Source organism: Lepidochelys olivacea, assembly GCF_965140295.1.
Source record: "Lepidochelys olivacea isolate rLepOli2 genome assembly, chromosome: 7".
Classification (NCBI taxonomy): domain Eukaryota; kingdom Metazoa; phylum Chordata; order Testudines; family Cheloniidae; genus Lepidochelys; species Lepidochelys olivacea.
Genome location: NC_140417.1, coordinates 36062936 through 36088238, shown reverse-complemented (window position 1 = coordinate 36088238; position 25303 = coordinate 36062936). Strand labels below are relative to the sequence as shown.

The following is a 25303-nucleotide window of genomic DNA, read 5'->3' as shown; positions in this document are numbered from 1 at the left end:
TAATTGGCATTTTCCATAGCAAAGGTATGGATGACGACTCAGGTTTTTTCCAATTACAAAAAGTCACAATTATCCATAGATTCGCTGTGGCAGAGCCCATTAATAGTAAAAGTGATGAGTAACATTTTTCTAATTAAGAAATTCACATGTGATATAATATCTAGTTAATGTATGCAATGCAATTTAGATTTAGAAGCTTGTATAATACTATTTGGTGCTATTTAAATTAACACAACAGTTTGAACCATTATAAATTATTTGACCAATTCCATTTTTGCTCAAAATTGTGTTTCTTTAAAAAGCAAGACCCCAATCCTGTAGTGAGTTCTGCATGCCCCTGGGTCCACAAGGAATTCATTGCAGGACTGGGGCCCAAATTTTTAATTTCTTAAATGTTGCAAGGGCCTGAATAGAAGCGGGATTGGCGGGGAGGGGGGTGTAGAGTCACAGCTAGAAACATTGTGGATTTCTCTAAGGCGACTTCATGGTGATGATGAAAGCACAGTTGATTGGTTATTGGGTTTTCTTCAAAAATAATAATCAAAACTATGGGTGAGATCCACAGCTGGTGGAAACAGCAAAGCTACACTGATTTATACCGGCTGAAGAACTGACCTTGTTTTTGGAATTATTTCCAAATAATGGCAATTTTTGGAAAAGTTTCACAAAGCAATGATCTATGGGAGATCACCTGAAACAGAAATGTTTTGATTTTCCATCAACTCTCTCTCCAAACCTGAGGCTTGGATTTGATATTAACAAATTAACCATATCAAGAAATTAGCCCCTTCCTTTGTGATTAATTCATGCCCATTATAAACACATTACCACCACACTGCATTTTGCAGTACTTGCAGTTTTCTTTCAGTTAGTTATCCGGCCAAGGAGAACACAGAACCACCTTTGTTATATTAATTAGAATAAATAATTCTTTGTCCCACTGCAACATTAAACAACAAAAATCACCATCTTAATATTGAATCCAGCCCTACAACATACTGAACACCATCAACTCCAAGCAGGATCAATGGAAGTTCAAGAGACTCTGCAAGTCTCACAGTTGGGTTCCTCAAATGAAACACGTAACAACAGATCAGTTTCAGGATCAATAAGGTTTGAATTAGAATACATTTTCAAAACTACACAACATGTATAACTGTAGAAATGGACATGTAACCATTGTACACAGTTGGCACTGAGTTGTACCTAGGTGAGGACCAGATTTCCACCATAGCAGGCACTGAACAAACACATGACCAAAAGGCTTTAAGCAGCTTACAATTTAAAGGTATGAGTAAAGTACTGGATCTGTAAAGTACACAAGTACTTGGTTTGCAATTATAGGAATTGCACATGAAAATGCAGATTTGTGGGGATTTATACGGTTTTGCATATCTGCTTGCCAAACCCTGCTGTTCTTAGGCAAAATGACCACCACTGAAGTCAATGTATTAATGAATATGACTCCAACAGATGTTTGGCCCAAGTAAGGACTAGGTTTAAAGAACGGGGCGCAACTGTCACTGATGTTTCTGAAACAAGTACCAGGATTTGGCCTACTCAAAACAAAACAAAAATCACACCAAACCACAACAAATGAACAGCTATCAGCAGTTATTTATGGGCAGTTTAAGAACTGATCAATTGTCTAAGTCTGAAAATAAACAGAAAACAATTAAGTTTATGTACTTAAAAGTGTGAGAGTCAAGTCCTGATAGAGAAAATATTATACATTAATTTTCACTAATAAGAATCCCATCTACACTTGCCCATAAATAGGGCGTAATAATTGTAGGTTGGATGATGAAGACAGTAACTGAAAAAATGTTGTTACAGTAGTGTCTTGCACTCTGTTATGCTCTTCCCTCCACAGAGCTAATTTTAGTCTTGTGATATAGACAAACAATTCACTATTTCACAAAGCAACACATACCTCCCCAATTTATTCCACATCCTAACTACTGCAGTGTTTTTAATTCCTGGGACAGCATGCCAGTAATTAGATGCTAAAAGAGCTACTAATGTTTCAACATTAGATTCTACCAATATGTACCTGGTAGGACTTCTTGAATTACATATTAAAACCGCTAATAGCATCTAGCAGTAAAAACAATGCTTGCGTGGTGCTGGTGGGAAGAAGCAGAATAGCGAAGAGGGAGGGAAAAACAAAAGAAATATGTAATTTATGTCCCAACATTTGTTTTACTCCAACAGTTTGGGCCAAATTCTACTTTCAGGTGACTGCTCAGCACTCCCACTGACTTCAGTACCTTCTACCTCATTATGTTCAACTTTTTAAGTTTTAGGCTTTACACACCCAATCTTGTCCCTATTGCTGTCAGTAGCAAAACTCGCATCAGCGGGACAAGATTGGGCCCTAAATTTGTCCCTATACAAATACACTAACTCCTCTCTTAACATTGTAGTTATGTTCCTGAAAAATGCGACTTTAAGTGAAACGATGTTAAGCGAATCCAATTTCCCCACAAGAGTGAATGTAAATGGGGGGGGGGGGGGTTAGGTTCCAGGAGAAAAAAAAATTTGCCATACAGTACAGTACTATAGTTGAGAGGTGCCCCGGCCTTACCCCACACAGGCAGAGCCCACTGGCACTGGAGACAACAAGGCAGGCAAGGAGGCTGAAGGTGCCATAGGGTAGGAGAAGCATGTTGCGCAGCATGAGCAGCTGCGTCCCCTACTTTGCAAGCACCGGGGGGAGGGGGGCGGATGGCTCAACCCTCGGCCCGCCCACTCCACCCCTTCCCCCAAACTCCCACCCTTAACCCACCTCTTCTTCCCCCCCGCCCTTTACTCCACACATAGCATCCTCGCTCTTCCCTCCCCTGCCTCCTGCCCACGGCAATCAGCTGGCTTGCAGCATTCAGGAGGGCTGAGCGAGGACACAGCACGCAGGCTCCTCCTCCCTCCCCTGCCCCCTGAATGCTGCAAGCCAGGTGATTGCCACGGGCAGGAGGCAGGGGAGCAAGGTAGGAGGCGCGCTGCGTCCTCCCCCCTGCCCACGGCAATCAGCTGGCTTGTGGCATTCAGGGGGCAGGGGAGGGAGGGGGAGGAGCAAGGACTCGGCACGCAGCCTCCCCCCCTACCGGCAACAATCAGCTGGTTTGCGGTGTTCAAGAGGCAGGGGGAGCCTGCGTGCTAAGTCCTCGCACCTCCCCCCTCCCTCCTGAACACTGCAAGCCAGCTGATTGCCGCGGGCAGGAGGCAGGGGGAGGAGGGGGAAGGCGCTGATCCACGGGGTCTGCCGGCGGGCGGGAGGTGCTGTGGACAAAGCAAGCTTTGCTATAACGTTGTTTGGTTGCATTGCACAACTTTAAATGGAGCATGTTCTGTAACTGAGCAGGGATGCAAGATCGAAACAACATTAAGTGAGAGGATGTTAAGTGGGGAGTTACTGTACTGCAAAATTACAAGAATAATATTCAACTATCTGCCATGGTAGAGGAACAAAAGTAAGTGGGTATCATGGGTGATTATGTCTAACCATATTTAATGCTGTTAATAATCCATTTTAAAGTATTGACAAACGTATGTCCTTCCCCATAATTTTAGCATTATTTTGGTGAATACTCTTGCGTCAATTTATAGATAAGTTCAGACTGCACAGTTTAAGTACCACAGAATAACTGCTCTTCAGAATGCATAATTAGCAAAAATAAGTCTCTCTGAAGATAAATAATTATCAGCTCATCTAATGTTTCAGGACTTGACTTAGAAACATTTACAGACATGTAGCCAGATGGAAACAGTAACATCAACTGGCATGTAAAGCCTTTCAACAGAGACTTGATTGAACAATATGTTTGGTGCTGTATTCACAGTGAATCTCAGGACCCAATTTACTGTTTATATACCAAACTGACTACACAGCATCCAAAATAACATAGAAGCAATTTTATCTGTATCAGCAAATTATGGTTCCAAACAGATTCCCAGGGAATCGTAAGATGTTCAAGCTGAACCACAGCCTTGCCCTCCTCACAATGGAACAGAATTTCCCTATTTGCATGAGTTTTTAAACCTACAGGGGAGGTTTTATTTGTTTTTGTTTTCTTAAGTCTACTCGATCCTCTCTTAGACCAATTCTCATTGTACTAAGAAAAAGAGTAGCAAACAGATTTCCATCCTGTCCTATGTTTTAGAGGCAAATGCAATAGATGGACACAGTGAGAGTAGCCAAGGGTGAAGCTTTTGCTCAGAGTGGGGTTTTCAGTAGGGCTGTGAGTTGGCCCACCTCTGGACAGCAACAGGAGCAGAGTTAAGCCACCGGTGACTGCTTTTGAACATCAGACCTAGAATGCCAACTGAAATCAAATCTATCACATTGTTAAATCCAAAAGATCTTTATCATTCATTTTTTTCTTAGGCAAAACCGACAATGGGGTTTTAATCTTAGTAAGTCTCTCATGATTTGGCCTTCACTGAGTATTACAGTACACTGCTCTAGCTAAAATATGATTTAATTTTGTGGATTGTTCTGCCTTTAGCTTCACTAGGTAGAATATAAGAAAACAAGATGTACATTCCCCAAAGCATAATGGGTTTTGTTCCAGAATTTTAGCTGGGACTGTGTTTAGCAAAATTAACATTATGCATCTCCTAAATGCAGGCAATTATTTGACATATTGTTTCCTTTTAAGTTCACTGAAGTGATATTTTGGACCCTTCCTCCTCTTGTCTTGACCTAAAACTGAAAAAAGCTTCTGAATGAATAATTATGGTTTTGAGGTTTTTGTATGTAGCTGATACTAAACTGGGAGGAGTGGTAGATACGCTGGAGGGCAGGGATAGGATACAGAGGGACCTAGACAAATTGGAGGATTGAGCCAAAAGAAATCTGATGAGGTTCAATAAGGATAAGTGCAGCGTCCTGCACTTAGGACGGAAGAACCCAATGCACAGCTACAGACTAGGGACCGAATGGCTAGGCAGCAGTTCTGCGGAAAAGGACCTAGGGGTGACAGTGGACGAGAAGCTGGATATGAGTCAGCAGTGTGCCCTTGTTGCCAAGAAGGCCAATGGCATTTTGGGATGTATAAGTAGGGGCATAGCGAGCAGATCGAGGGACGTGATCGTCCCCCTCTATTCGACATTGGTGAGGCCTCATCTGGAGTACTGTGTCCAGTTTTGGGCCCCACACTACAAGAAGGATGTGGATAAATTGGAGAGCGTCCAGCGAAGGGCAACAAAAATGATTCGGGGTCTGGAACATATGACTTATGAGGAGAGGCTGAGGGAACTGGGATTGTTTAGTCTGCAGAAGAGAAGAATGAGGGGGGATTTGATAGCTGCTTTCAACTACCTGAGAGGTGGTTCCAGAGAGGATGGTTCTAGACTATTCTCAGTGGTAGAAGAGGACAGGAAAAGGAGTAATGGTCTCAAGTTGCAGTGGGGGAGGTTTAGGTTGGATATTAGGAAAAACTTTTTCACTAGGAGGGTGGTGAAACACTGGAATGCGTTACCTAGGGAGGTGGTAGAATCTCCTTCCTTCGAAGTTTTTAAGGTCAGGCTTGACAAAGCCCTGGCTGGGATGATTTAATTGGGGATTGGTCCTGCTTTGAGCAGGGGGTCGGACTAGATGACCTCCTGAGGTCCCTTCCAACCCTGATATTCTATGATTCTATGATTACATAAATGTATAATAATAAAGTGTATGGGACAGTTGTGCGTTAGAACAAGATCGCAGTTTTTCATTAAATCTATATTCAACGGAGGCAGAGTACAGGCATGTTAGGTTTGTTAAATACATGAATAGCCAAGTTCTCGCACAGCCAGACACCCAGAGATTCTTCACAAACATTTTTTCCCCTGCACTGCTGTAGTTAGCCTATCTTTGTCTAGATACTATTGAACCTTTCCTGGTGTTCAGAAAAGCTCTACAATAGCCATCACATTGCGGTTCTGAAAAAGTGGCATTTCTCTGCTGCAGCTGTTGTTCTCATAGATTTCCCAGGCAACCTTACAAATTCTAAAATAGAATAGCCCATTCCCAAGAGGTTATGGATAGCAACCTATTCATGGTAAAGGAAAATGGTTAATTCTCCACAAAGAAAGTTTTTGATCCAACCAAACTAGAAATATTGGCTGGACTTTTAAAAAAGGAAAAGATAACAAAAGTAACTGCCATGGACAGGTGGCCAAAAAGTATTTTATTATAACTGCTGAAACGTTTATGCAAAAAGCTAGAGAGAGTACAGACAGAAGGCTAACATGCTTGTAGCCTGCTAGTTAATTGTTGTTTTTTTTTAAATCACGAGATAATCCAAATATTAGAATGCAATCAAAACAGATTAAGGTTTGACTGTATAAATCATCAAAAGGAGAGTCAAGGTATGGCTGCATGCCTGGTGAGAACTCATGCCACTGTATCTTGGGAGCACGCAAGTCTAAGAATATTGCATGGCTGTTCAGCTTAGTGCGATGCCAGCCATTGCGGTGATTTCCTCTTTCCCCATTCTCCCCCCAAAAATTCACGGATTCAGAAGAAGGCTCCTTCACATTCAAACCTTCACTTCAAGTAAACAGGTTTCAGACTGGTAGCCGTGTTAGTCTATCAGTAGAAAGAACGAGGAGTACTTGTGGCACCTTAGAGACGAACAAATGTATTTGGGCATAAGCTTTCATGGGCTAAAACTCACTTCATCGGATGCATGCAGTGGAAAATAAAGTAGGAAGATATATATACACAGACAACATGAAAAAATGGGTGTTGCCATACCAACTCTAACGAGACCAATTAATTAAGGTGGGCATACAGTTAGTATGGCAACATCTATTTTTTCATGTTCTCTGTGTATATATATACACCTTCCTACTGTATTTTCCACTGCATGCATCCGATGAAGTGGAGTTTAGCCCACAAAAGCTTATGCCCAAATAAATGTGTTAGTTTCCAAGGTGCCACAAGTACTCCTAGTTTTTTTCAAGTAAACTGGTTTGCCAAGAGGTGGGAAAAATTAACCCCTCCTTCCTCTCCAATCCAGAGGAGAATTTATAGCTTTCACCCTGTAAAGGTCCATGGGAACTGCAGGAAGCAGCGGCCAGCACATCCCTGCGGCCCGCCACTTCCTGCAGCTCCCATTGGCCGGGAACAGTGAACCGCGGCCACTGGGAGTTGCGGGGGACCGTGCCTGTGGACAGTCAATGTAAACAAAATGTCTCAAGACCTGTCTGCGGATTACCCTGATGGGCTGCGTGCCAAAGGTTGCCGACCCCTGCAATAAACTCTCCACAGTAAAGTGTGCAACCAACTACAGTAGAAAAAGTGCTCTCTTCATTCCCTATAATTTTGGCCTGGAAAATTAGTTTGCCCTGAAAATTGCCAGATTACTCAAAAAGCAAAGGTTTCTGCAAAGCTTGAAGAAAATATGTAAAACTGTTTTTGGAACAGAGCACTGCCCTGAGGTGGCAGACCCGTATGTTATCTGCTAGACCACAGAGACTCTCATGCAAATTGCTTTAATCTTCTATACTCAGGAAGGTGAACTATAATATGGGGATAATGGTTTCTATCCATTTTTGTGAAGTGATTTGAGATGTAGGGATGTAAAAGAACCATGCAAGTATAAATTATCATCACCCATATTTTTCACTTGGGATAACAGATTCAGTTACTTTGCTGGAAAGCAGTTTAGCTCAGGGAGTTAGGGATGGACTGTGGAATTGGAACCAAGACACCCAGGTTCTTGTCTTGAGACCGGTTTCAGAGTAGCACCCGTGTTAGTCTGTATTCGCAAAAAGAAAAGGAGTACTTGTGGCACCTTAGACACGAACAAATTTATTTGAGCATAAGCTTTCGTGAGCTATAGCTCACTTCATCGGATGCATTCAGTGGAAAATACAGTGGGGAGATTTATATACATAGAGAACATGAAACAGTGGATGTTACCATACACACTGTAACAAGAGCGATCACTTAAGGTGAGCTATTACCAGCAGGACAGCGGGTGGAGGAGGGGGACCTTTTGTAGTGATAATCAAGGTGGGCCATTTCCAGCAGTTGACAAGAACATCTGAGGAACAGTGGGGGCTGGAGGGGGGGAATAAACATGGGCAAATAGTTTTACTTTGTGTAATGACCCATCCACTCCCCGTCTCTATTCAAGCCTAAGTTAATTGTATCCAGTTTGCAAATTAATTCCAATTCAGAAGTCTCTCATTGGAGTCTGTTTCTGAAGTTTTTTTGTTGAAGATTTGCAACTTTTAGGTCTGTAATCGAGTGACCAAAGAGACTGAAGTGTTCTCCGACTGGGTTTTGAATGTTATAATTCTTGACATCTGATTTGTGTCCATTTATTCTTTTGCATAGAGACTGTCCAGTTTGAGCAATGTACATGGCAGAAGGGCACTGCTGGCACATGATGGCATATATCACATTGGTAGATGTGCAGTGAACGAGCCTCTGATAGTGTGGCTGATGTGATTAGGCCCTATGATGGTGTCCCCTGAATAGATTTGTGGACACAGTTGGCAACGGGCTTTGTTGCAAGGATAGGTTCCTGAGTTAGTGGTTCTGTTGTGTGGCGTGTGGTTGCTGGTGAGTATTTGCTTCAGGCTGGGGGGCTGTCTGTAAGGAAGGACTGGCCTGTCTCCCAAGATCTGTGAGAGTGACGGGTAGTCCTTCAGGATAAGCTGTAGATCCTTCAAAAACAGACTCCAGTGAGAGACTGCTGAATTGGAATTAATTTGCAAGCTGGATAAATTAATTTAGGCTTGAATAGAGAGTGGAAGTGGATGGGTCATTCCACAAAGTAAAACTATTTCCCCATGTTTATTCCCCCCCTCCACCCCCGCACTGTTCCTCAGACGTTCTTCTCAACTGCTGGAAATGGCCCACCTTGATTATCACTACAAAAGGTCCCGTCCCCCCCCCCACCGGCTCTCCTGCTGGTAATAGCTCATCTTAAGTGATCACTCTCTTGTTACAGTGTGTATGGTAACACCCATTGTTTCATGTTCTCTATGTATATAAATCTCCCCACTGTATTTTCCACTGAATGCATCCCATGAAGTGAGCTGTAGCTCACGAAAGCTTATGCTCAAATAAATTTGTTAGTCTCTAAGGTGCCACAAGTACTCCTTTTCTTTTTGTCTTGGGACTGACACTTGATACACTATTATTTCTTACCCTTGTCATCAGTGATTGGAGAGAAGATAGGCTGCACTGTACATGCAAACATGGCAAAGTTAACCATGTAGTAAGCATGTTTATCTTGTCAGATGTGCACTGAACAGCACAAAGATCCACAGGAGGTATAATTAATTTGGCCAGCCCTGCTCATTCCTTTAATTTAATGCTCCAGTGACCCTTCCATTATTTAATTTACATTATTTTAAATATATCTTATGTTTACTCTACATTTCTTTTTCTGATCATGGACAAAAATTATAAAAGATTGTTACTTCTACAGCAGCAGAGATATGGAAGTGCTTCAAGAACGAAAAGACAGACCCTGACACAAAAAAGGGCATGAACCTGAAAGGTGCAGAGTGCCCTCAACATCTACTGAAGTCATTTAAGCGTTCTATTTAAAGAATAATAGTAATAATAATTCTCCTAGTGTTCTTTCCTAAGAGTATGAACAAGACTGGTCAATTTTACTGCAACTATTTGGAATCATGGTAAGGGGCAGACAGACTTCAAGTTTATCAAATGCCCACTTGCCAGTGGCAATGAAAGAGTGAACCCTAAGTAGAGTCCAGTGGCAGTACCGAGACAGAGCTCCAGCAACTGTGCTCTCATCACGATGTAGCCCCAACACCTTGTTGCCCATCTTTTGTATCAGTCATCAGCTAACAATTTTAGTCTATTTCTGCACAGGGGGTGTCTGGATAAGTTTTCAATCCTGTGTTATTATTTCAGCATTATTAAAACAATCTTCTTCTAAGGCTTTAGGACCCAATTTGACTCCCACTGAAGTCAACAGAAACTTTCCACCATCTCCAATAGGCATTGGATCAGACCCGTAGTCAGTAATATTTCTTAACACAGCAATACTTCATTATCAGCAGAGGTCCGTGTCGTGATGCTTTCCATTTCCACAAAAGAGATGCGGATATAAGTGTGTTCCAAGAATATAAGCATATTTATATGCCACATGTGAACTTAAATATAAATCCCACACGTTAATTTGCAATGTAAAGAGGTTTTGCAATTGTGTGATACAGAGTTCAGCCAGCGAGCATTGCTATTTTAAAATCACTGCTTCTGAATGCTTCCCTTCCCCCAGTATGATTAGAAAGTAACCATAAATTTGGAGCATTTTTTAAATTAAGTTTTGTCTTAATTTCTCTGTAGGTACAGTGTTTTGCAAAAAAAATACCAGTATTATATATGATGTTTATACTTAGAAACATCACAAATCTAGATTAAAACTTAATTTACAAAAATTATTCTTTCCTGCTAGAGTAACAGTAACACCTCAAGAAAGCAATGGACTCCTGAAATGTCAGAAGTACATTTAAAGCCACACTTGTAGTTTTGTCGTCTTTCATAATTTTCTCATGTGACTCATGATATTTTGTGCTTTTCTTGAAACCCCAGCTCTAGAAGTCATTTAATTACATGAGAATCTGAGCTTTCATGTTGAAAAAAAATGCATACCAATGGTAAGTTTCTACCATTTCTGGTTTCAGAGAAAAACTTGAAAAGATTTCAGAGTAGCAGCCGTGTTAGTCTGTATCCGCAAAAAGAAAAGGAGTACTTGTGGCACCTTAGAGACTAACAAATGTATTAGAACATAAGCTTTCGTGAGCTATAGCTCATTTCATCGGATGCATAGAATGGAACATATAGTAAGATATATATATATCTATATATATACACACACACACACACACACAGATAAGTTGGAAGTTACCATACAAACTGTGAGAGGCTAATTAGTTAAGATGAGCTATTATCAGCAGGAGAAAAAAACTTTTGTAGTGATAATCAAGATGGCCCATTTAGACAGTTGACAAGAAGGTGTGAGGATACTTAGCTTAAAGAAATAGATTCAATATGTGTAATGACCCAGCCACTCCCAGTCTCTATTCAAACCCAAGTTAATGGTATCTAGTTTGCAGATTAATTCAAGCTCAGCAGTTTCTCCTTGGAGTCTGTTAGAGATCCACTTCCTGGACACTACGGTGCTAATAAGCGATGGTCACATAAACACCACCCTACACCAGAAACCTACTGACCACTATGCTTACCTACATGCCTCCAGATTTCATCCAGACCACACCACACGATCCATTGTCTACAGCCAAGCTCTATGACACAACCGCATTTGCGCCAACCCCTCAGACAGAGACAAACACCTACAAGGTCTCTATCAAGTGTTCTTACAACTACAATACCCTCCTGCTGAAGTCAAGAACCAGGCTGACAGAGCCAGAAGAATACCCAGAAGTTACCTACTACAGGACAGGCCCAACGAAGAAAATAACAGAACGCCACTAGCCATCACCTTCAGCCCCCAACTAAAACACCTCTCCAGCGCATCATCAAGGATCTACAACCTATCCTGAAGGATGACCCATCACTCTCACAGATCTTGGGAGACAGGCCAGTCCTTGCTTACAGACAGCCCCCCAACCTGAAGCAAATACTCATCAGCAACCACACACCACACAACAGAACCACTAACCCAGGAACCTATCCTTGCAACAAAGCCAGTTACCAACTGTGTCCACATATCTATTCAGGGGACACCATCATAGGGCCTCATCACATCAGCCACACTATCAGAGGCTCGTTCACCTGCACATCTACCAATGTGATATATGCCATCATGCACTAGCAATGCCCCTCTGCCATGTACATTGGCCAAGCTGGACAGTCTCTACATAAAAGAATAAATGGACACAAATCAGATGTCAAGAATTATAACATTCAAAACCCAGTCGGAGAACACCCCAATCTCTTTGGTCACTCCATTACAGACCTAAAAGTGGCAATTCTTCAACAAAAAAACTTCACAACCAGACTCCAAGGAGAGACTGCTGAATTGGAATTAATTTGCAAACTGGATAAATTAACTTAGGCTTGAATAAAGACTGGGAGCGGATGGGTCATTACGCAAAGTAAAACTATTTCCCCATGTTATTCTCCCCTCCCCCCCCCCCCACACTGTTCCTTCGATGTGCTTGTCAACTGCTGGAAATGGCCCACCTTGATTATCACTACAAAAGGTATACGATGAAGTGAGCTGTAGCTCACGAAAGCTTATGCTCAAATAAATTTGTTAGTCTCTAAGGTGCCACATGTCCTCCTTTTATTTTTGCAGATACAAACTAACACGGTTGCTACTCTGAATACTGTTACAGTGTGTATGGTAACACCCATTGTTTCATGTTCTCTGTGTATAAGCTTTCGTGAGCTACAGCTCACTTCATCGAACGCATTCAATGGAAAATACAGTGGGGAGATTTTATATACGCAGAGAACATGAAACAATGGGTGTTACTATACACACTGTAACCAGTGATCACTTAAGGTGAGGTATTACAGCGGGGGGTGGGGGGGACACCTTTTGTAGTGATAATCAAGATGGGCCATTTCCAGCAGTTGACAAGAACGTCTGAGGAACAGTGGGGGGTGGAGGGGGAGAAATAAACATGGGGAAATAGTTTTACTTTGTGTAATGACCCATCCACTCCCAGTCTCTATTCAAGCCTAAGTTAACTGTATCCAGCACTCTCTCCTTGCAGTCTGTTTCTGATTTTTTTTGTTGAAGATTTGCAACTTTTAGATCTGTAATCGAGTGACCAAAGAGATTGAAGTGTTCTCCAACTGGAGTGGGCTTGGGGGGGGGGGGGGAACACGACCTGGATTTGTGCTGGAAATGGCCCAACTTGATTATCATACACATTGTAAGGAGAGTGATCACTTTAGATAAGCTATTACCAGCAGGAGAGTGGGGTGGGGGGAGAGAAAACATTTTGTAGTGGTAAACACCCATTTTTTCATGCTGTGTGTGTATAAAAAGATCTTCTATACTTTCCACAGTATGCATCTGATGAAGTGAGTTGTAGCTCACGAAAGCTTATGCTCAAATAAATTGGTTAGGGTCTAAGGTGCCACAAGTACTCCTTTTCTTTTTGCAAATACAGACTAACACGGCTGCTACTCTTAAACCTTTTTGAATGTTATCATTCTTGACGTCTGATTTGTGTCCATTTACTCTTTTACATAGAGACTGTCTAGTTTGACCAATGTACATGGCAGAGGGGCACGGCTGGCACATGATGGCATATATCACATTGATAGATGTGCAGGTGAACGAGCCTCTGATAGTGTGGCTGATGTGATTAGGCCCTATGCCTCTCACAGTTTGTATGGTAACTTCCAACTTATCTCTCTCTCTCTCTCTCTGTGTGTATAAAAAAACACACATGTATCTTACTATATGTTCCATTCGATGCATCCAATGAAGTGAGCTGTAGCTCATGAAAGCTTATGCTCTAATACATCTGTTCGTCTCTAAGGTGCCACAAGTACTCCTGTTCCTTTTTCTTGAAAACATTAACCCCAAATGCTTAAAAGATAGATGACAAATAAAAAAAGCCAAATCGTGTATATTTGGGGTTTTAATGCTTGGGAATACTGTACTAGGAGCATTAATAAGGTGTTCTTCAAAAAAAAGAGAGCCACTGATGGTGATAAGACAACATCGAAACACCAATTTACATAGGGTTGATATGAAAGACTATATTTAACTTTGAACAATTAACCAATAAATCTACTTAGATTTGCAATTTAGGATTCCTGCACTGAATGGTCAACATTTATACCCTCAATGGAGTGCGGTTCAAAGAGCAGATTTTAATCTAAATTTCTATCTTGAATTTTTCATACAGAAAGCATCACGTACAGCTATATAGCACAGTTAAACAACTAAATGCATCCGATGAAGTGAGCTGTAGCTCACGAAAGCTTATGCTCAAATAAATTTGTTAGTCTCTAAGGTGCCACAAGTACTCCTTTTCTTTTTGCAAATACAGACTAACACAGCTGCTACTCTGAAACCAGTTAAACAACTGTGTAGTGGGTGGATTCTGCATGTAACAGTGATGTCTTCTAAGAGAGCTGCTACAAGCTATCAAAAGTTTGGAATGTCTCTCATGTGACAGCAGTATCCTTTCAGGCTAAGATTAAAAATAATTTTGTACATATTGACCCTGTTCTGAAATTCTTTATAATTACGTGCAAAGGAGAATTGACTCAGTACAGTGAATGTGTGTATTAACATCTAGACAACTCGTTTTGCAATTGTGTTAATCACTTCTATGTATCAAAGTACCTCACATTAAATAATAGAAAAAGTAGGATAAATAATTAAACTACATTAATGTAGTCAAACTAGAAAATATAGCGTTAGGTCTACTCAGTTGTCCTACCAGGATCTTCAAAGATGTAAACGAAAGTAAAAGTTATAAAGTCTATACTTCACCCAAAGTAATCCCCCAGCTAGAACATGACATATAGGGGCAGAGGCCAACTGATCAGAAGTGTCAGAACTCCCACCATCCTCAGTTACTCAATATTCAATTTAATGTTAAATAGCCCTTAAATTATTACTGAAAACAAACATTTCTTTGAAATTCCTGACATACCTAAGACAATCTTTCATTTTGAAAACTAAGGCCCAAATCCTATCAACAATGATGTGTGTGTTTAATTTTGACTCAGTGGAACTTGTGCATGTAAATAAAGTTATGCATGTGCATAACTGTCAGCAGATCCAGGATCAAAGAGAGAACCATGAAAGGAGGAGCCTATTTCAGGGGTTCTCAAACATTTTCATAGCATGGACTAAAATATGTTTGAGAGATTTTCTCATGCACCATCTCCCCTCCCATTCACATTACATTGCTGGGGCAACCATAGCAATTGTTTATGTAGACAGATAACATAACCAACTATATAAAATATTTTGATAGTCTTTTAATCAAATTTAGCAGCCAGAAGTAAGGACAGTTAACATGTTACCAAACCACATTCCCAAACAGACAATTAGCATGGACCTCAGTTTGACAGCTACTGGTTTAGAGTTCATCCTAGAAAGGGTTCATTCCCTCCCCGGCCCCATTTTTTTAAAATCAGACTATGAACAGGTCTTCATTCGTACTACACTGTAAAACTTCTGCAGTTTATTAGTGTATCATTGGACCTTTTCCAATTTCTATCATCAAACAACATGTAAAATTACACAAGAAAAAAAACCATGCAGATGTTTACAACAGACTGAATGTTTACCAACAGATAAAAGGAGCAGGCTCCTCAGGAATTAAGAAAAAAAAATCTCCCTAAATCTGCAGCAAAATTCTTGACCGTGTCACAGGCCAATGGCAAGACATTGGAATGAGAGCTCAGAAAGAACACTACAGAGAGGAGAATAGAGAAGATGGGGAAGGAATGAATAAGAAAAGAAACAGGTAGATGCTTTAATCTAATGGTATTTATTCTACCACAGATGTGCCAGAAATTGAGACTTAAATCAGTCCCCCCCACTCCCTGGACAGGAAGTGCTACAGAAGTAGAGCTTGCAATCATTATGAGCAGGGGAGGAAAGCAGAATGCATTATGTCCTCTCTCCCATGTCCCGTTTCCTAGACCAGTAATGAGCTCTGAAGGAATCAATATCCAGAACTCATCCGTCAGAAGTAAAGGCCTCCTCACCTCAGGAGATCTGAAGGAGTGCAAAGAGAAATCCCAGGGAACTTTACAAGCACAAGAAAAAAGTAACTAGACAAGACTTCTCACACTCCCTCACCATCACAGAAGAGACCCATTTCTCATAACCTAGTTAATCATCTAGATTGCATTCCTAGCCTATGCTAAGCTATGAAGACTCTCTCCTCAGGCCCTACGCTACCAGCACTCTCAGCTATCTTTGACACATCACTGACTTCCTGAGGAAACTACAATCCATCTGTGATCTTCCAGAAAACACCATCCTGGCCCCTATGGCTGCAGAAGCCCTCTACACCAACATTCCACACAAAGATGGAATACAAGCCGCCAGGAACTGTATCCCCGATAATGTCACGGCAAACCTGGTGGCTAAACTTTGTCCTCACCCACAACTATTGCACATTTGGGGACAATGTATACCTTCAAGTCAGCAGCACTACAATGGGTACCTGCATGGCGCCACAGTATGCCAACGTTTTTAGGCTGACTTAAAACAACACTTCCTCAGCTCTGATCCCCTAACGCCCTTACTCTGCTTGCGCTACGTTGACAACAGCTTCATCATCTGGACCCATGAACAAGAAGCCCTTGAGGAATTCCACCATGATTTCAACAATTTCCATCCCACCATCAACCACAGCCTGGACCAGTCCACACAAGAGATCCACTTCCTGGACACTATGGTGCTAATAAGCGATGGTCACATAAACGCCACCCTATACCGGAAACCTACTGACCGCTATACTTACCTACATGCCTCCCACTTTCATCCAGACCACACCACACGATCCATTGTCTATAGCCAAGCTCTACGATACAACCACATTTGCTCCAACCCCTCAGACAGAGACAAACACCTATAGGATCTCTATCAAGCATTCTTACAACTACAGTACCCACCTGCTGAAGTGAAAAAAACAGATTGACAGAGTGTAGCGGGGTGAGCACCCGCTCCAGCCCTGAGGGAGTTGGAAAAACCCTGTAGAGGGCTAGGGCTGGGGCTGGGGAAGGAAGCAAAACCCCAGCTGATTGGGGGAAGTGGTGGCAGCTGGAGGCCATCCCCCAGTCAGGGCCCAGCTGGCTCTATAAAGTTTGAGCCAGAAGTTCCAGTAGAGACTCTCTCTAGCTTGGGGAGAGGGGGACCTGGCTACAAGGGCTGAGAAAGTACCTAGATTGGGAGCAGGGCTGGGGAAGGCCAAGGGAGCCGGGGAGCTCGGGCCTAGGAAAGCCCCAGGCTGCAGACCTGGGAAGGCCTATTAGGTACAGGGGTTGCAGGGGCAGCCACGGGTAGGCAGAGGCAGCAGGTCCAAACCCCTTTGCCTGTGATGAGGGCCTTATACTGCAGTCTTCCACAAGAAGCAGGAACTAGTTGGTGACTGGCAGTAGCCTAAGACTGAGGCAAGATGGAGATAGTGGGTGGGGGTTCACCTGGGAGGGAGAGACCCAGAACTGTGGGGGTACTGCCAGGGGGTAGCACCCAAAACAAGTGCACCGGGAGGGACACGGGGGCCAGGGGCGGTGAGACACCGGCCTGAAGGAGGCGCTCCAGAGGCTGGACACTAATTCCTCGAGATGACCAGCAGGCGGCGCTGCCGGGTGAGTCTGCACCCCATGACGGAAAGCCAGAAGAATACCCAGAAGACACCAACTACAGGACAGGCCCAACAAAGAAAGTAACAGAACGCCACTAGCCATCACCTTCAGCCCCCAACTAAAACCTCTCCAGCACATCAAAGATCTACAACCTATCCTGAAGGACAATCCCCCACTCTCTCAGATCTTGGGAGACAGGCCAGTCCTTGCTTACAGACAGCCCCCCAACCTGAAGCAAATACTCATCAGCAACCACACAACAAAAACACTAACCCTGGAACCTATCCTTGCAACAAAGCCCCATTGCCAACTGTGTCCACATATCTATTCAGAGGACACCATCATAGGGCCTAATCACATCAGCCACACTATCAGAGGCTCGTTCACCTGCACATCTACCAATGTGATTATGCCAACATGTGCCAGCAATGCCCCTCTGCCATGTACACTGGCCAAACTGGATAGTCTCTAGGCAAAATAAATGGATACAAATCAGACGTCAAGAATTATAACATCCAAAAACCAGTCGGAGAACACTTCAACCTCCCATGACACTCAATTACAGACCTAAAAGTCGCAATTATTCAACAAAAAATCTTCAAAAACAGACTCCAACGAGAAACAGCAGAACTGGAATTAATCTGCAAACTAGACACCATTAAATTAGGCTTGAATAAAGACTGGGAGTGGATGAGTCATTACACTAACTAAAAACTATTTCCCCACGCTAATTTTCCCCCTACTATTAATCACACCTTCTTGTCAACTGTTTGAAATGGGCCATCCTGATTATCACTACAAATGTTGTTTTTTTTCCCTCCTGGTGATAATATCTCACCTTAACCAACTAGTCTCGTTAAGAGTTGGTATGGCAACCCCCATTTTTTCATTCTCTCTCTTTCTCTAGAGAAAGAGAGAATCTTCCTATTGTATTTTCCACTGCATGCATCTGATGAAGTGGGCTTTAGCCCATGAAAGCTTATGCTCAAATAAATTTGTTAATCTCTAAGGTGCCACAAGTACTCCTCATTCTCTCTGTTGATAGACTAACACGGCTACCACTCTGTAGCCTATGCAAGTTTCTTCTCTTCTAGAAAGAGGAGAAATTCAAATGCCACTCTTATCTGCTTGCTGTATCTTCGCAGAGTAGAAATGATGAAAATGATAGCAATGCCCTAAATATTTATACTGTCACCTCTGATATGTGGTAGCACTGCTCCACGTTACACAGTCTCAATCCTCTCTTCAGACATATGTGCCTGTATCTTGTAATTCTGATACTTTGTTTTTTTTTGCATATGCAACTCCAACCAGCATATTTATGGAAAGGTTTGGGTGGAAGCAAAGGGGGAGTTAAACATAAGAACTGCCAGACTGGATCAGACCCCAGGTCCATCCAGTCCAGTTTTCTGTCTCTGACAATGGGCAGAACCACTTGTTTCAGAGGAGAACCTAGTAATAAGCAGATGTGCAACAGTCTGCCCTCATATTAGGTCTCCTTCTAACGCATTCTAGTTAAAGACTGGCTTTTTGGCAGGTGGTTGTGAGACGGGAAAGAAAGATTAATCAATGCAATTTACTTAACATTTTCAGTTTTGCTAAATCATCTTCATCACTTATATTCAGCCCCTCACAGAGAGCTGCTACTTCCTCCAAAAGGTTTTATGGATATACACAGACTGTCACCCACATCCTGCCTGTTGCTCTGCAAGAGAGAAGTTAAGATAGATTTATATCACAAAAACTGAAAAAGAGGGCACACCGTAGTAAGTCTAAATTGATGCCAGATCTTGGGCCTTTCTCCTTCAAATAATAATAAAACCTAGCTCTAATACAGTGCTTTTCATTAGATGCTCTCAAAGTGCCTTACAAAATGAGGTCAGCATCATTAACTCCCATTTCCAGCGGGGGAAACTGAGGCACAGAGCAGTGACATGACTTGCCCAGGGTCATCCAGAATGCCAGTGGCAGAGCTGGGAACAGAACCCAGGTTTTGCTGAGTCCAAGCCAGTGTCCTATACACTAGGCCATATTGCCTAAGGGTGCAATTCCACTGTGATCAATATCTGATTCACACATCTCTTAGTTAATGTTAACTACCACTGCAAGCTTTTAATCATGCAGAATAGAGAAACTGACATTCTGAATGGATGTCTGGTACAAAGAAAGTTTGTCATTATTTTTTCCCCATGAACTAATCGATACGAGAGAGAGAGAATGTTCACTACTATTTTTCACACATTTACTAGGAATAATGAAGATATATTGCCTAGACAAACCGAGTACCACTGTGACGCATCTGTGACAGGGATGTAAATATCGTTTTAAAAGTTAACCGTTTAAACTATTAAAATTATATCGTTTAACTGGTTAACTGATTAAAGGGAGAGGGGCAGGGACTAGGGCAGCGGGTTGGGCTGGCCCAGGGCTGCTCCGGCTGGCGCGGCTAGGGGTTAACGGTTAGGGTGGGTTAACAGTAAAACTAATGCTTACCGGTTAACCATAAAACTAATGCTTACCGGTTAACCGTTGAATATTTTACATCCCTAATTTGTGACTTTTTTTTCTTTTAATGAGCCAAACTGACTGGTAAAATGATTCTGTATAGTCTCCAGCCACCTTTAAAAAAATATGATAAGAAATATCTGTAGAATAAATTTGCAATCACTAAACAGCTCCATAGCAAACTATTGTTTTCATTTAAAAACTGTTGTACTTTATAACTTGCTTCCTCTTTTCTTTCTACACATGCAGTTTAGGATTAAAATAAACTTTTGATGCAACTCTGATTACTGTTCTTCCTGGGTGGGGGAGGAGTGGGACTCAAACTTGTAAGTAGCCATATTAAAGGTTTTTGATCAGCCTCTCAAATATTTAATGTCAAGGCAAATATACAAGTACATAAAAGTCTCAGTGATAGCTTAAGTTCATTGATACAAAGGAAAAATATATTCTACTGGGACGAGTTTTAATGGTTTTCAACCACAAATTTAACAACTAAAATCTGCTACAAACATGTAAGTAGTGCAAGTGCAGATGTAATCAAGAAGACTTGGAATATCAACATTTCTTTAGCTGGACACCTCACATTCACTGCTACTGCAAATCAGAGATGTGTTACTTAAACGTTGTTTAGCATGAAGATATTAGCACCATCATGAAACACTTATGGCTCTGAATCTGCAAGCACTTGCATGTACAGTATGTGTTCCTTTACTCAGCAAGCAGTCCCACTGAGTTAAACATGTCCAACCTATCATCTAACCTCTGTGTTGCTTCACGTGAACAAGCAGGCTTCCCAACGTAGAAATGTCTATTCCACGCCCATGCAGTGTTTGATTATATCCTGTACCTTACTCTGACATCTTGACCAGAGGCCAGTACAATTATTCACACTGGGGCATCTTTTACCTTTTACAACAACCTGACAGAGTGTTCCTCTTTGATCCAGTCTCTCCTGAGGCTACATGCTTAGCATATTGTCTAAATCAGCCATGACAGTGAGGTATTGCCTAATTTTTACATTTTTGGATGGAGGGATTGAGAAAGGGGTTAGCTGTTACATCTCATGCTTTGTTTCTGGCATAATCCCCAATGAAGAAACACTAGGGGTGAATCTGACTAAGTATTTGGACAGACATCTAAGCATTTAGCTCCTCCTTTACTACCATGCCCACATATAGGTTGGTGACATGTTCAAAGCCACTTCACATGCAGAGTGAGAGTATATATTTCTCTGTACCTAAAAATTCCTCATCCAGCCCAATATGCAAATACTTTCCTGGCTTTTTTTCTTGCCCAGGATTCAGCATCTAGATCCACAAAGCTATTTAAACTCCTAACTTCCTCTGTGGATCTGGTGCTAGGCGGGTGTGGAATTTTTCATGCAGAGGGTAGAAAATAATGAGATTTGTTTTTCAAACTATGTAGGATCAGGCCTTTATGGATTTTCCCTCTCATATTTCTTTACACTGCAAAAGCAGGTGAGCGTCCAGTGTTCGCAGGATGAGAGAATGGCTGGTGTTCCCACAATACCTAGCGTATGTGCTATCCTTGGATGAGCTAGCCAATGCATATATTGGATTCCCACTATTATGTGATAAAGTGCCAAGTTAAAATATGAATATCATAGAATATCAGGGTTGGAAGGGATCTCAGGAGGTCATCTAGTCCAACCCCCTGCTCAAAGCAGGGCCAATCCCCAGTTTTTGCCCCAGATCCCTAAATGGCCCCCTCAGGGATTGAACTCACAACCCTGGGTTTCGCAGGCCAATGCTCAACCCACTGAGCTATCCCTCCCCCCAATATAATTAATACATGCTTTTTTTAAAAAAAAAACAGGTATCCTTCACAGCAAAGGCTGCTGAACACCTTCAAATCACCAGAAAAAGTCACTACAGGTTGCTTTGCCAGCATACCTGAGGTTCCTTTTCCATATGAAAATGTCAATGGGTCCATCAAAGGGTGCATACAAGCAAGCCCCTTTCTCAGTTCTTCCCCCATCCTGCATTGCACCCACTTATTTTTTATTGCACCCCGTACCCCTCACGCCCATTTACTACACTGTAAGAGAGAGAGAGGCCTTGCCTGCAACAGACTCTCTCAGCCCTTCTCCCACCTATACGGGGCACCTAAGCAGCGCGGTCTGGGCCCTGTGCAAACACGCGTGGCACAGAGCTGCAGAGCTAGTGTGTGCGGCTCTCAGGGCCCAGCAGTGCAAGGAGCTGATATTTCACACCACGCTCAGCCCCAGGCCAGCCTTCCCAGGGACCCGCCCGCTCCTATCAGCCCCAGCAGCACGCAGGGCTCAGATCTCACCCGCCCTGGGCGTGCTGCAGCGCCAGGTGCACGGACGCCCTCGGGCCCAGGCTCCCAGCCGCTGCCTTGCAGGCTCGGCTGCTCTCAGGGGCGTGAATGGCTGCAGAGCTCGGCCGCACCCCCTGGGGAGAGCGCGCGGGAGCGGACGCCTCCCCCGGGGGTGCCCGGCCAGAGCCAGGCGGGCGGCTGCAGACAAAGGGACGAGGCCGCGAGCTGCCAGGGCGCCCAGCCCCACGTGCTGCTCCGGGCTGGCTCTTGAGGGGCCGCCCGCGCCACAGGCAGCCCCCGAGCAGGGGAGCGCCCGGGCGGGCTGCCCCCCGCGCTCACTCACCAGCGGTAGCAGCCCTCGCTGGCTTCCAGGGTGAAGTTGATCCTGGTGCTCCGGGCGAAGGGCAGCAGCACTTTGGGGATGTTCAGCTTGGAGGCCACGGAGAAGGGCGGCGGCGGCAGCAGCAGCAGGAGAAGCAGCAGCAGCGCTCGGGGCGAAGGGGCAGCGAGCTGGGCCATTCTCCCTGCCCGCGCCCGGGGGACTGGGGAGGGCTGCAGGTAGGGAGGGGGGGTCAGGCGGGATGCGGGGCCCCCAGCCGGGGAAAGGTCTCCGGCTACAAAGTGGCCTAGCCGTGGCCACAACGCTTGTTGTCAGGCGGCGCGTGTGTGGGGCAAGGGCAGGGGATGAGCCCAGCTGCACCGGGACCAAGAGGCACCGGGGTGGCCGCGGCGCCCGCTGGAGGCTCCGAACCTTTCGCCAGAATCACAATCACCCGCCTTGTGCTGCTATTCGAGGGACGTCAGCGGCCGGGGAAGGGGAAACCGGGCCCGAGGCGGTGGGGCGGGGCCGTGTGCCTCGGGGGCGGGCGCTCAGCCGCAGGCGGGGAGAGCAGCCGCAAGTGCTGCTGCAGAAAGCGAATGTCACATGGCAGCTCCTGGCCACCAGCGAGTCTCTGTAACCCCCGGCAGCAGCAGGCAGTTTTTGTTTCACTTTCAGGTGGTCCTGGAGCGTAGGCGCTTGGGTCTCTCCAGCCTTGAAGGCTGGCTGTGGCAACCCATCCCAGTAAGGGATGAAAGGAAATCTAAGGGCAGCCTAAATTAGGAGTCGGACAGGTGTCCCTGGGTTTTTGCATAATAATTGTGGTGTGTGGCGCTGTGCCACTTTAGTGGGGGAAGCTCAGGAACAGAGCATCTGGTTTTTTTTTACAAAGGCGGTGAGCACCTGCAGCTCTGGTTGACTTCACTTGGAGTTCTAAGTGCCCAGAAGTCTTCGAAATCAGGCCCAAAGTGACTTGCTCAGGGTCACCAAACGGATGGGAGCAGAGCCCAGGTTTCCTGGTGTAGTTTGGTCCATGCTACCTTCCCTCTTAATAATAATTTCATTTGTAGATCTCAAAGCATTTTACAAACGTTGATTAAGCCTCCAAACTCACCCATCCTTGTGTCCTCTGCGGCAGAATAATCTCATAAAGCTATTTACTGTGAACACAACGCACACAGTCATTCATATCCCATTTTGCCACACTGCACATGGGGATTTTTTTCACATTTAGCCATATCTATCACACTGTTAGTCTACACATCTATGTCGATTCATGTTTATATTTAGTAGAATTAGTCCTTTGGCACTCATTATGGCCTTTAGGAAACACCTTGCACTGAGTCAGTGGGAAAAGAGGAATTATCACTACCCAAATATGGGCCATTAGATATCTCAATTTAGAGAAGCAATATTTCTGCAAAAGACATTCCAGAAGGGAAGACTAAGGTAGGAATGTGATATATCACAATTTTACTGGTGGGGAAATTGAAGCAGAGAGAAATTTAAATTATTTACTAATGTCCTAGTGAGTCAGCAGCAGAACATTAAGGAACCCAGAAGTCCTGCTTTCCCTACCTTGTTCCGACTGCCCAAACATTAAATAATATAGGGTTATTTTTCCATGTTTCTATAATTTAACAAACAAAAGTTATATTTTGTGACAGTTAAGGTTGTGTCAGGACACACCACATCCAAAAACCTTAAAAGCATGTAAATAAAGCAGTGATTCTCAAACTTTTTTTTACTGGTGACCCCTTTCACATAGCAAACCTCTGAGTGTGACCCCCCCCCCATCAATTGAAATGCTTTTTAATATATTTAAAACCATTATAAATGCTGGAGGCAAGGCAGAGTTTGGAGTGGAGGCTGACAATTCGTGACCCCCCCATGTAAGAACCTTCCGATCCCTGGATGGGTCCTGACCTCCAGTTTGAGAACCCCTGAAATAAAGGAAAAGATGTGCATTCCTCTCAGACTTCATGTTGCATACACCACTACACCACTGGCTCCATGAGGCTTTTGGTTTTATTGCCAACAGATACACAAGAGCAAATATGTAGCCCAGCTTCATCCAACATTTTACTCTAGTGCAAAACCTTAATGGTATCTTCAGCTGTGTTAAGGCAAAATAACTTGCCAGTTGTGTGTGTATCTCTGAATCAGCACATGAGGAACAACAATGTAGCAGGTAATGACTGCCCATTCTGGAAGATGATGATTGCAAGATCTGTTTCCCATAACATGTTTAAGATATTTAGGTCAAACTGTTGGCTCAGAAAACTTGCTGACATATTTGAAGCTCTATCTGAAGCCCAGGCTGTGCTAGTGAGGATATTGCCGTTCAGTAGTATGTGTGGAGAGTACATTTTTTTCCAGAACTATTGAATAGTATCCTTTTATCTTAAAATATGTCCATAGCTGTATCAAAGGTAGCTGCAGTTCCTACTACAGACTGGCAAAGGTTTAATCTCATCATTGGCCACATTTATGCCTGGTGTAACTCCACTGATTTCAGTGTAATTACACCAAGGGAGAATTTGTCATAAAAAGGGGGCTTGCCAATCTGGAGAAGAGGATTCAGCCAGAGTGAGGCTTGTTGAGACCAAAATAGAGTGGAATTCATCATGCCAGCAGCCTGCTTCCAAAGATTATGGGTGCTCTGCATGAAGCTAGTTGATAATGACATTCATTGCATATTCAGACAACATTTTCTCAAATCCTTTCACCTCCAATAAAGCCTCAGCATCCAGATTTGAAATATAACTGCTAAATATCTGAATATGAAGCCAGTGCAATTCAGTGAATAAATTATGGCACCTTAGAGACTAACCAATTTATTTGAGCATAAGCTTTCGTGAGCTACAGCTCACTTCATCGGATGC

The 25303-nt window shown here is 43.4% G+C and overlaps 1 protein-coding gene across 1 annotated transcript in view; it reads right to left on the bottom strand.

Annotated features, from left to right (window-relative positions):
• Window positions 1-22930, bottom strand: part of NUP210 (nucleoporin 210) — a 117599-nt gene extending 94669 nt beyond the window's left edge. Inside the window, exon 1 of the mRNA XM_084633722.1 lies at window positions 22443-22930. Coding sequence (XP_084489848.1) covers window positions 22443-22618 — 176 coding nt within the window. The 5' untranslated portion in view covers window positions 22619-22930. The remainder of the gene's footprint in view (window positions 1-22442) is intronic.
• Window positions 22931-25303: the final 2373 nt, after the last annotated feature.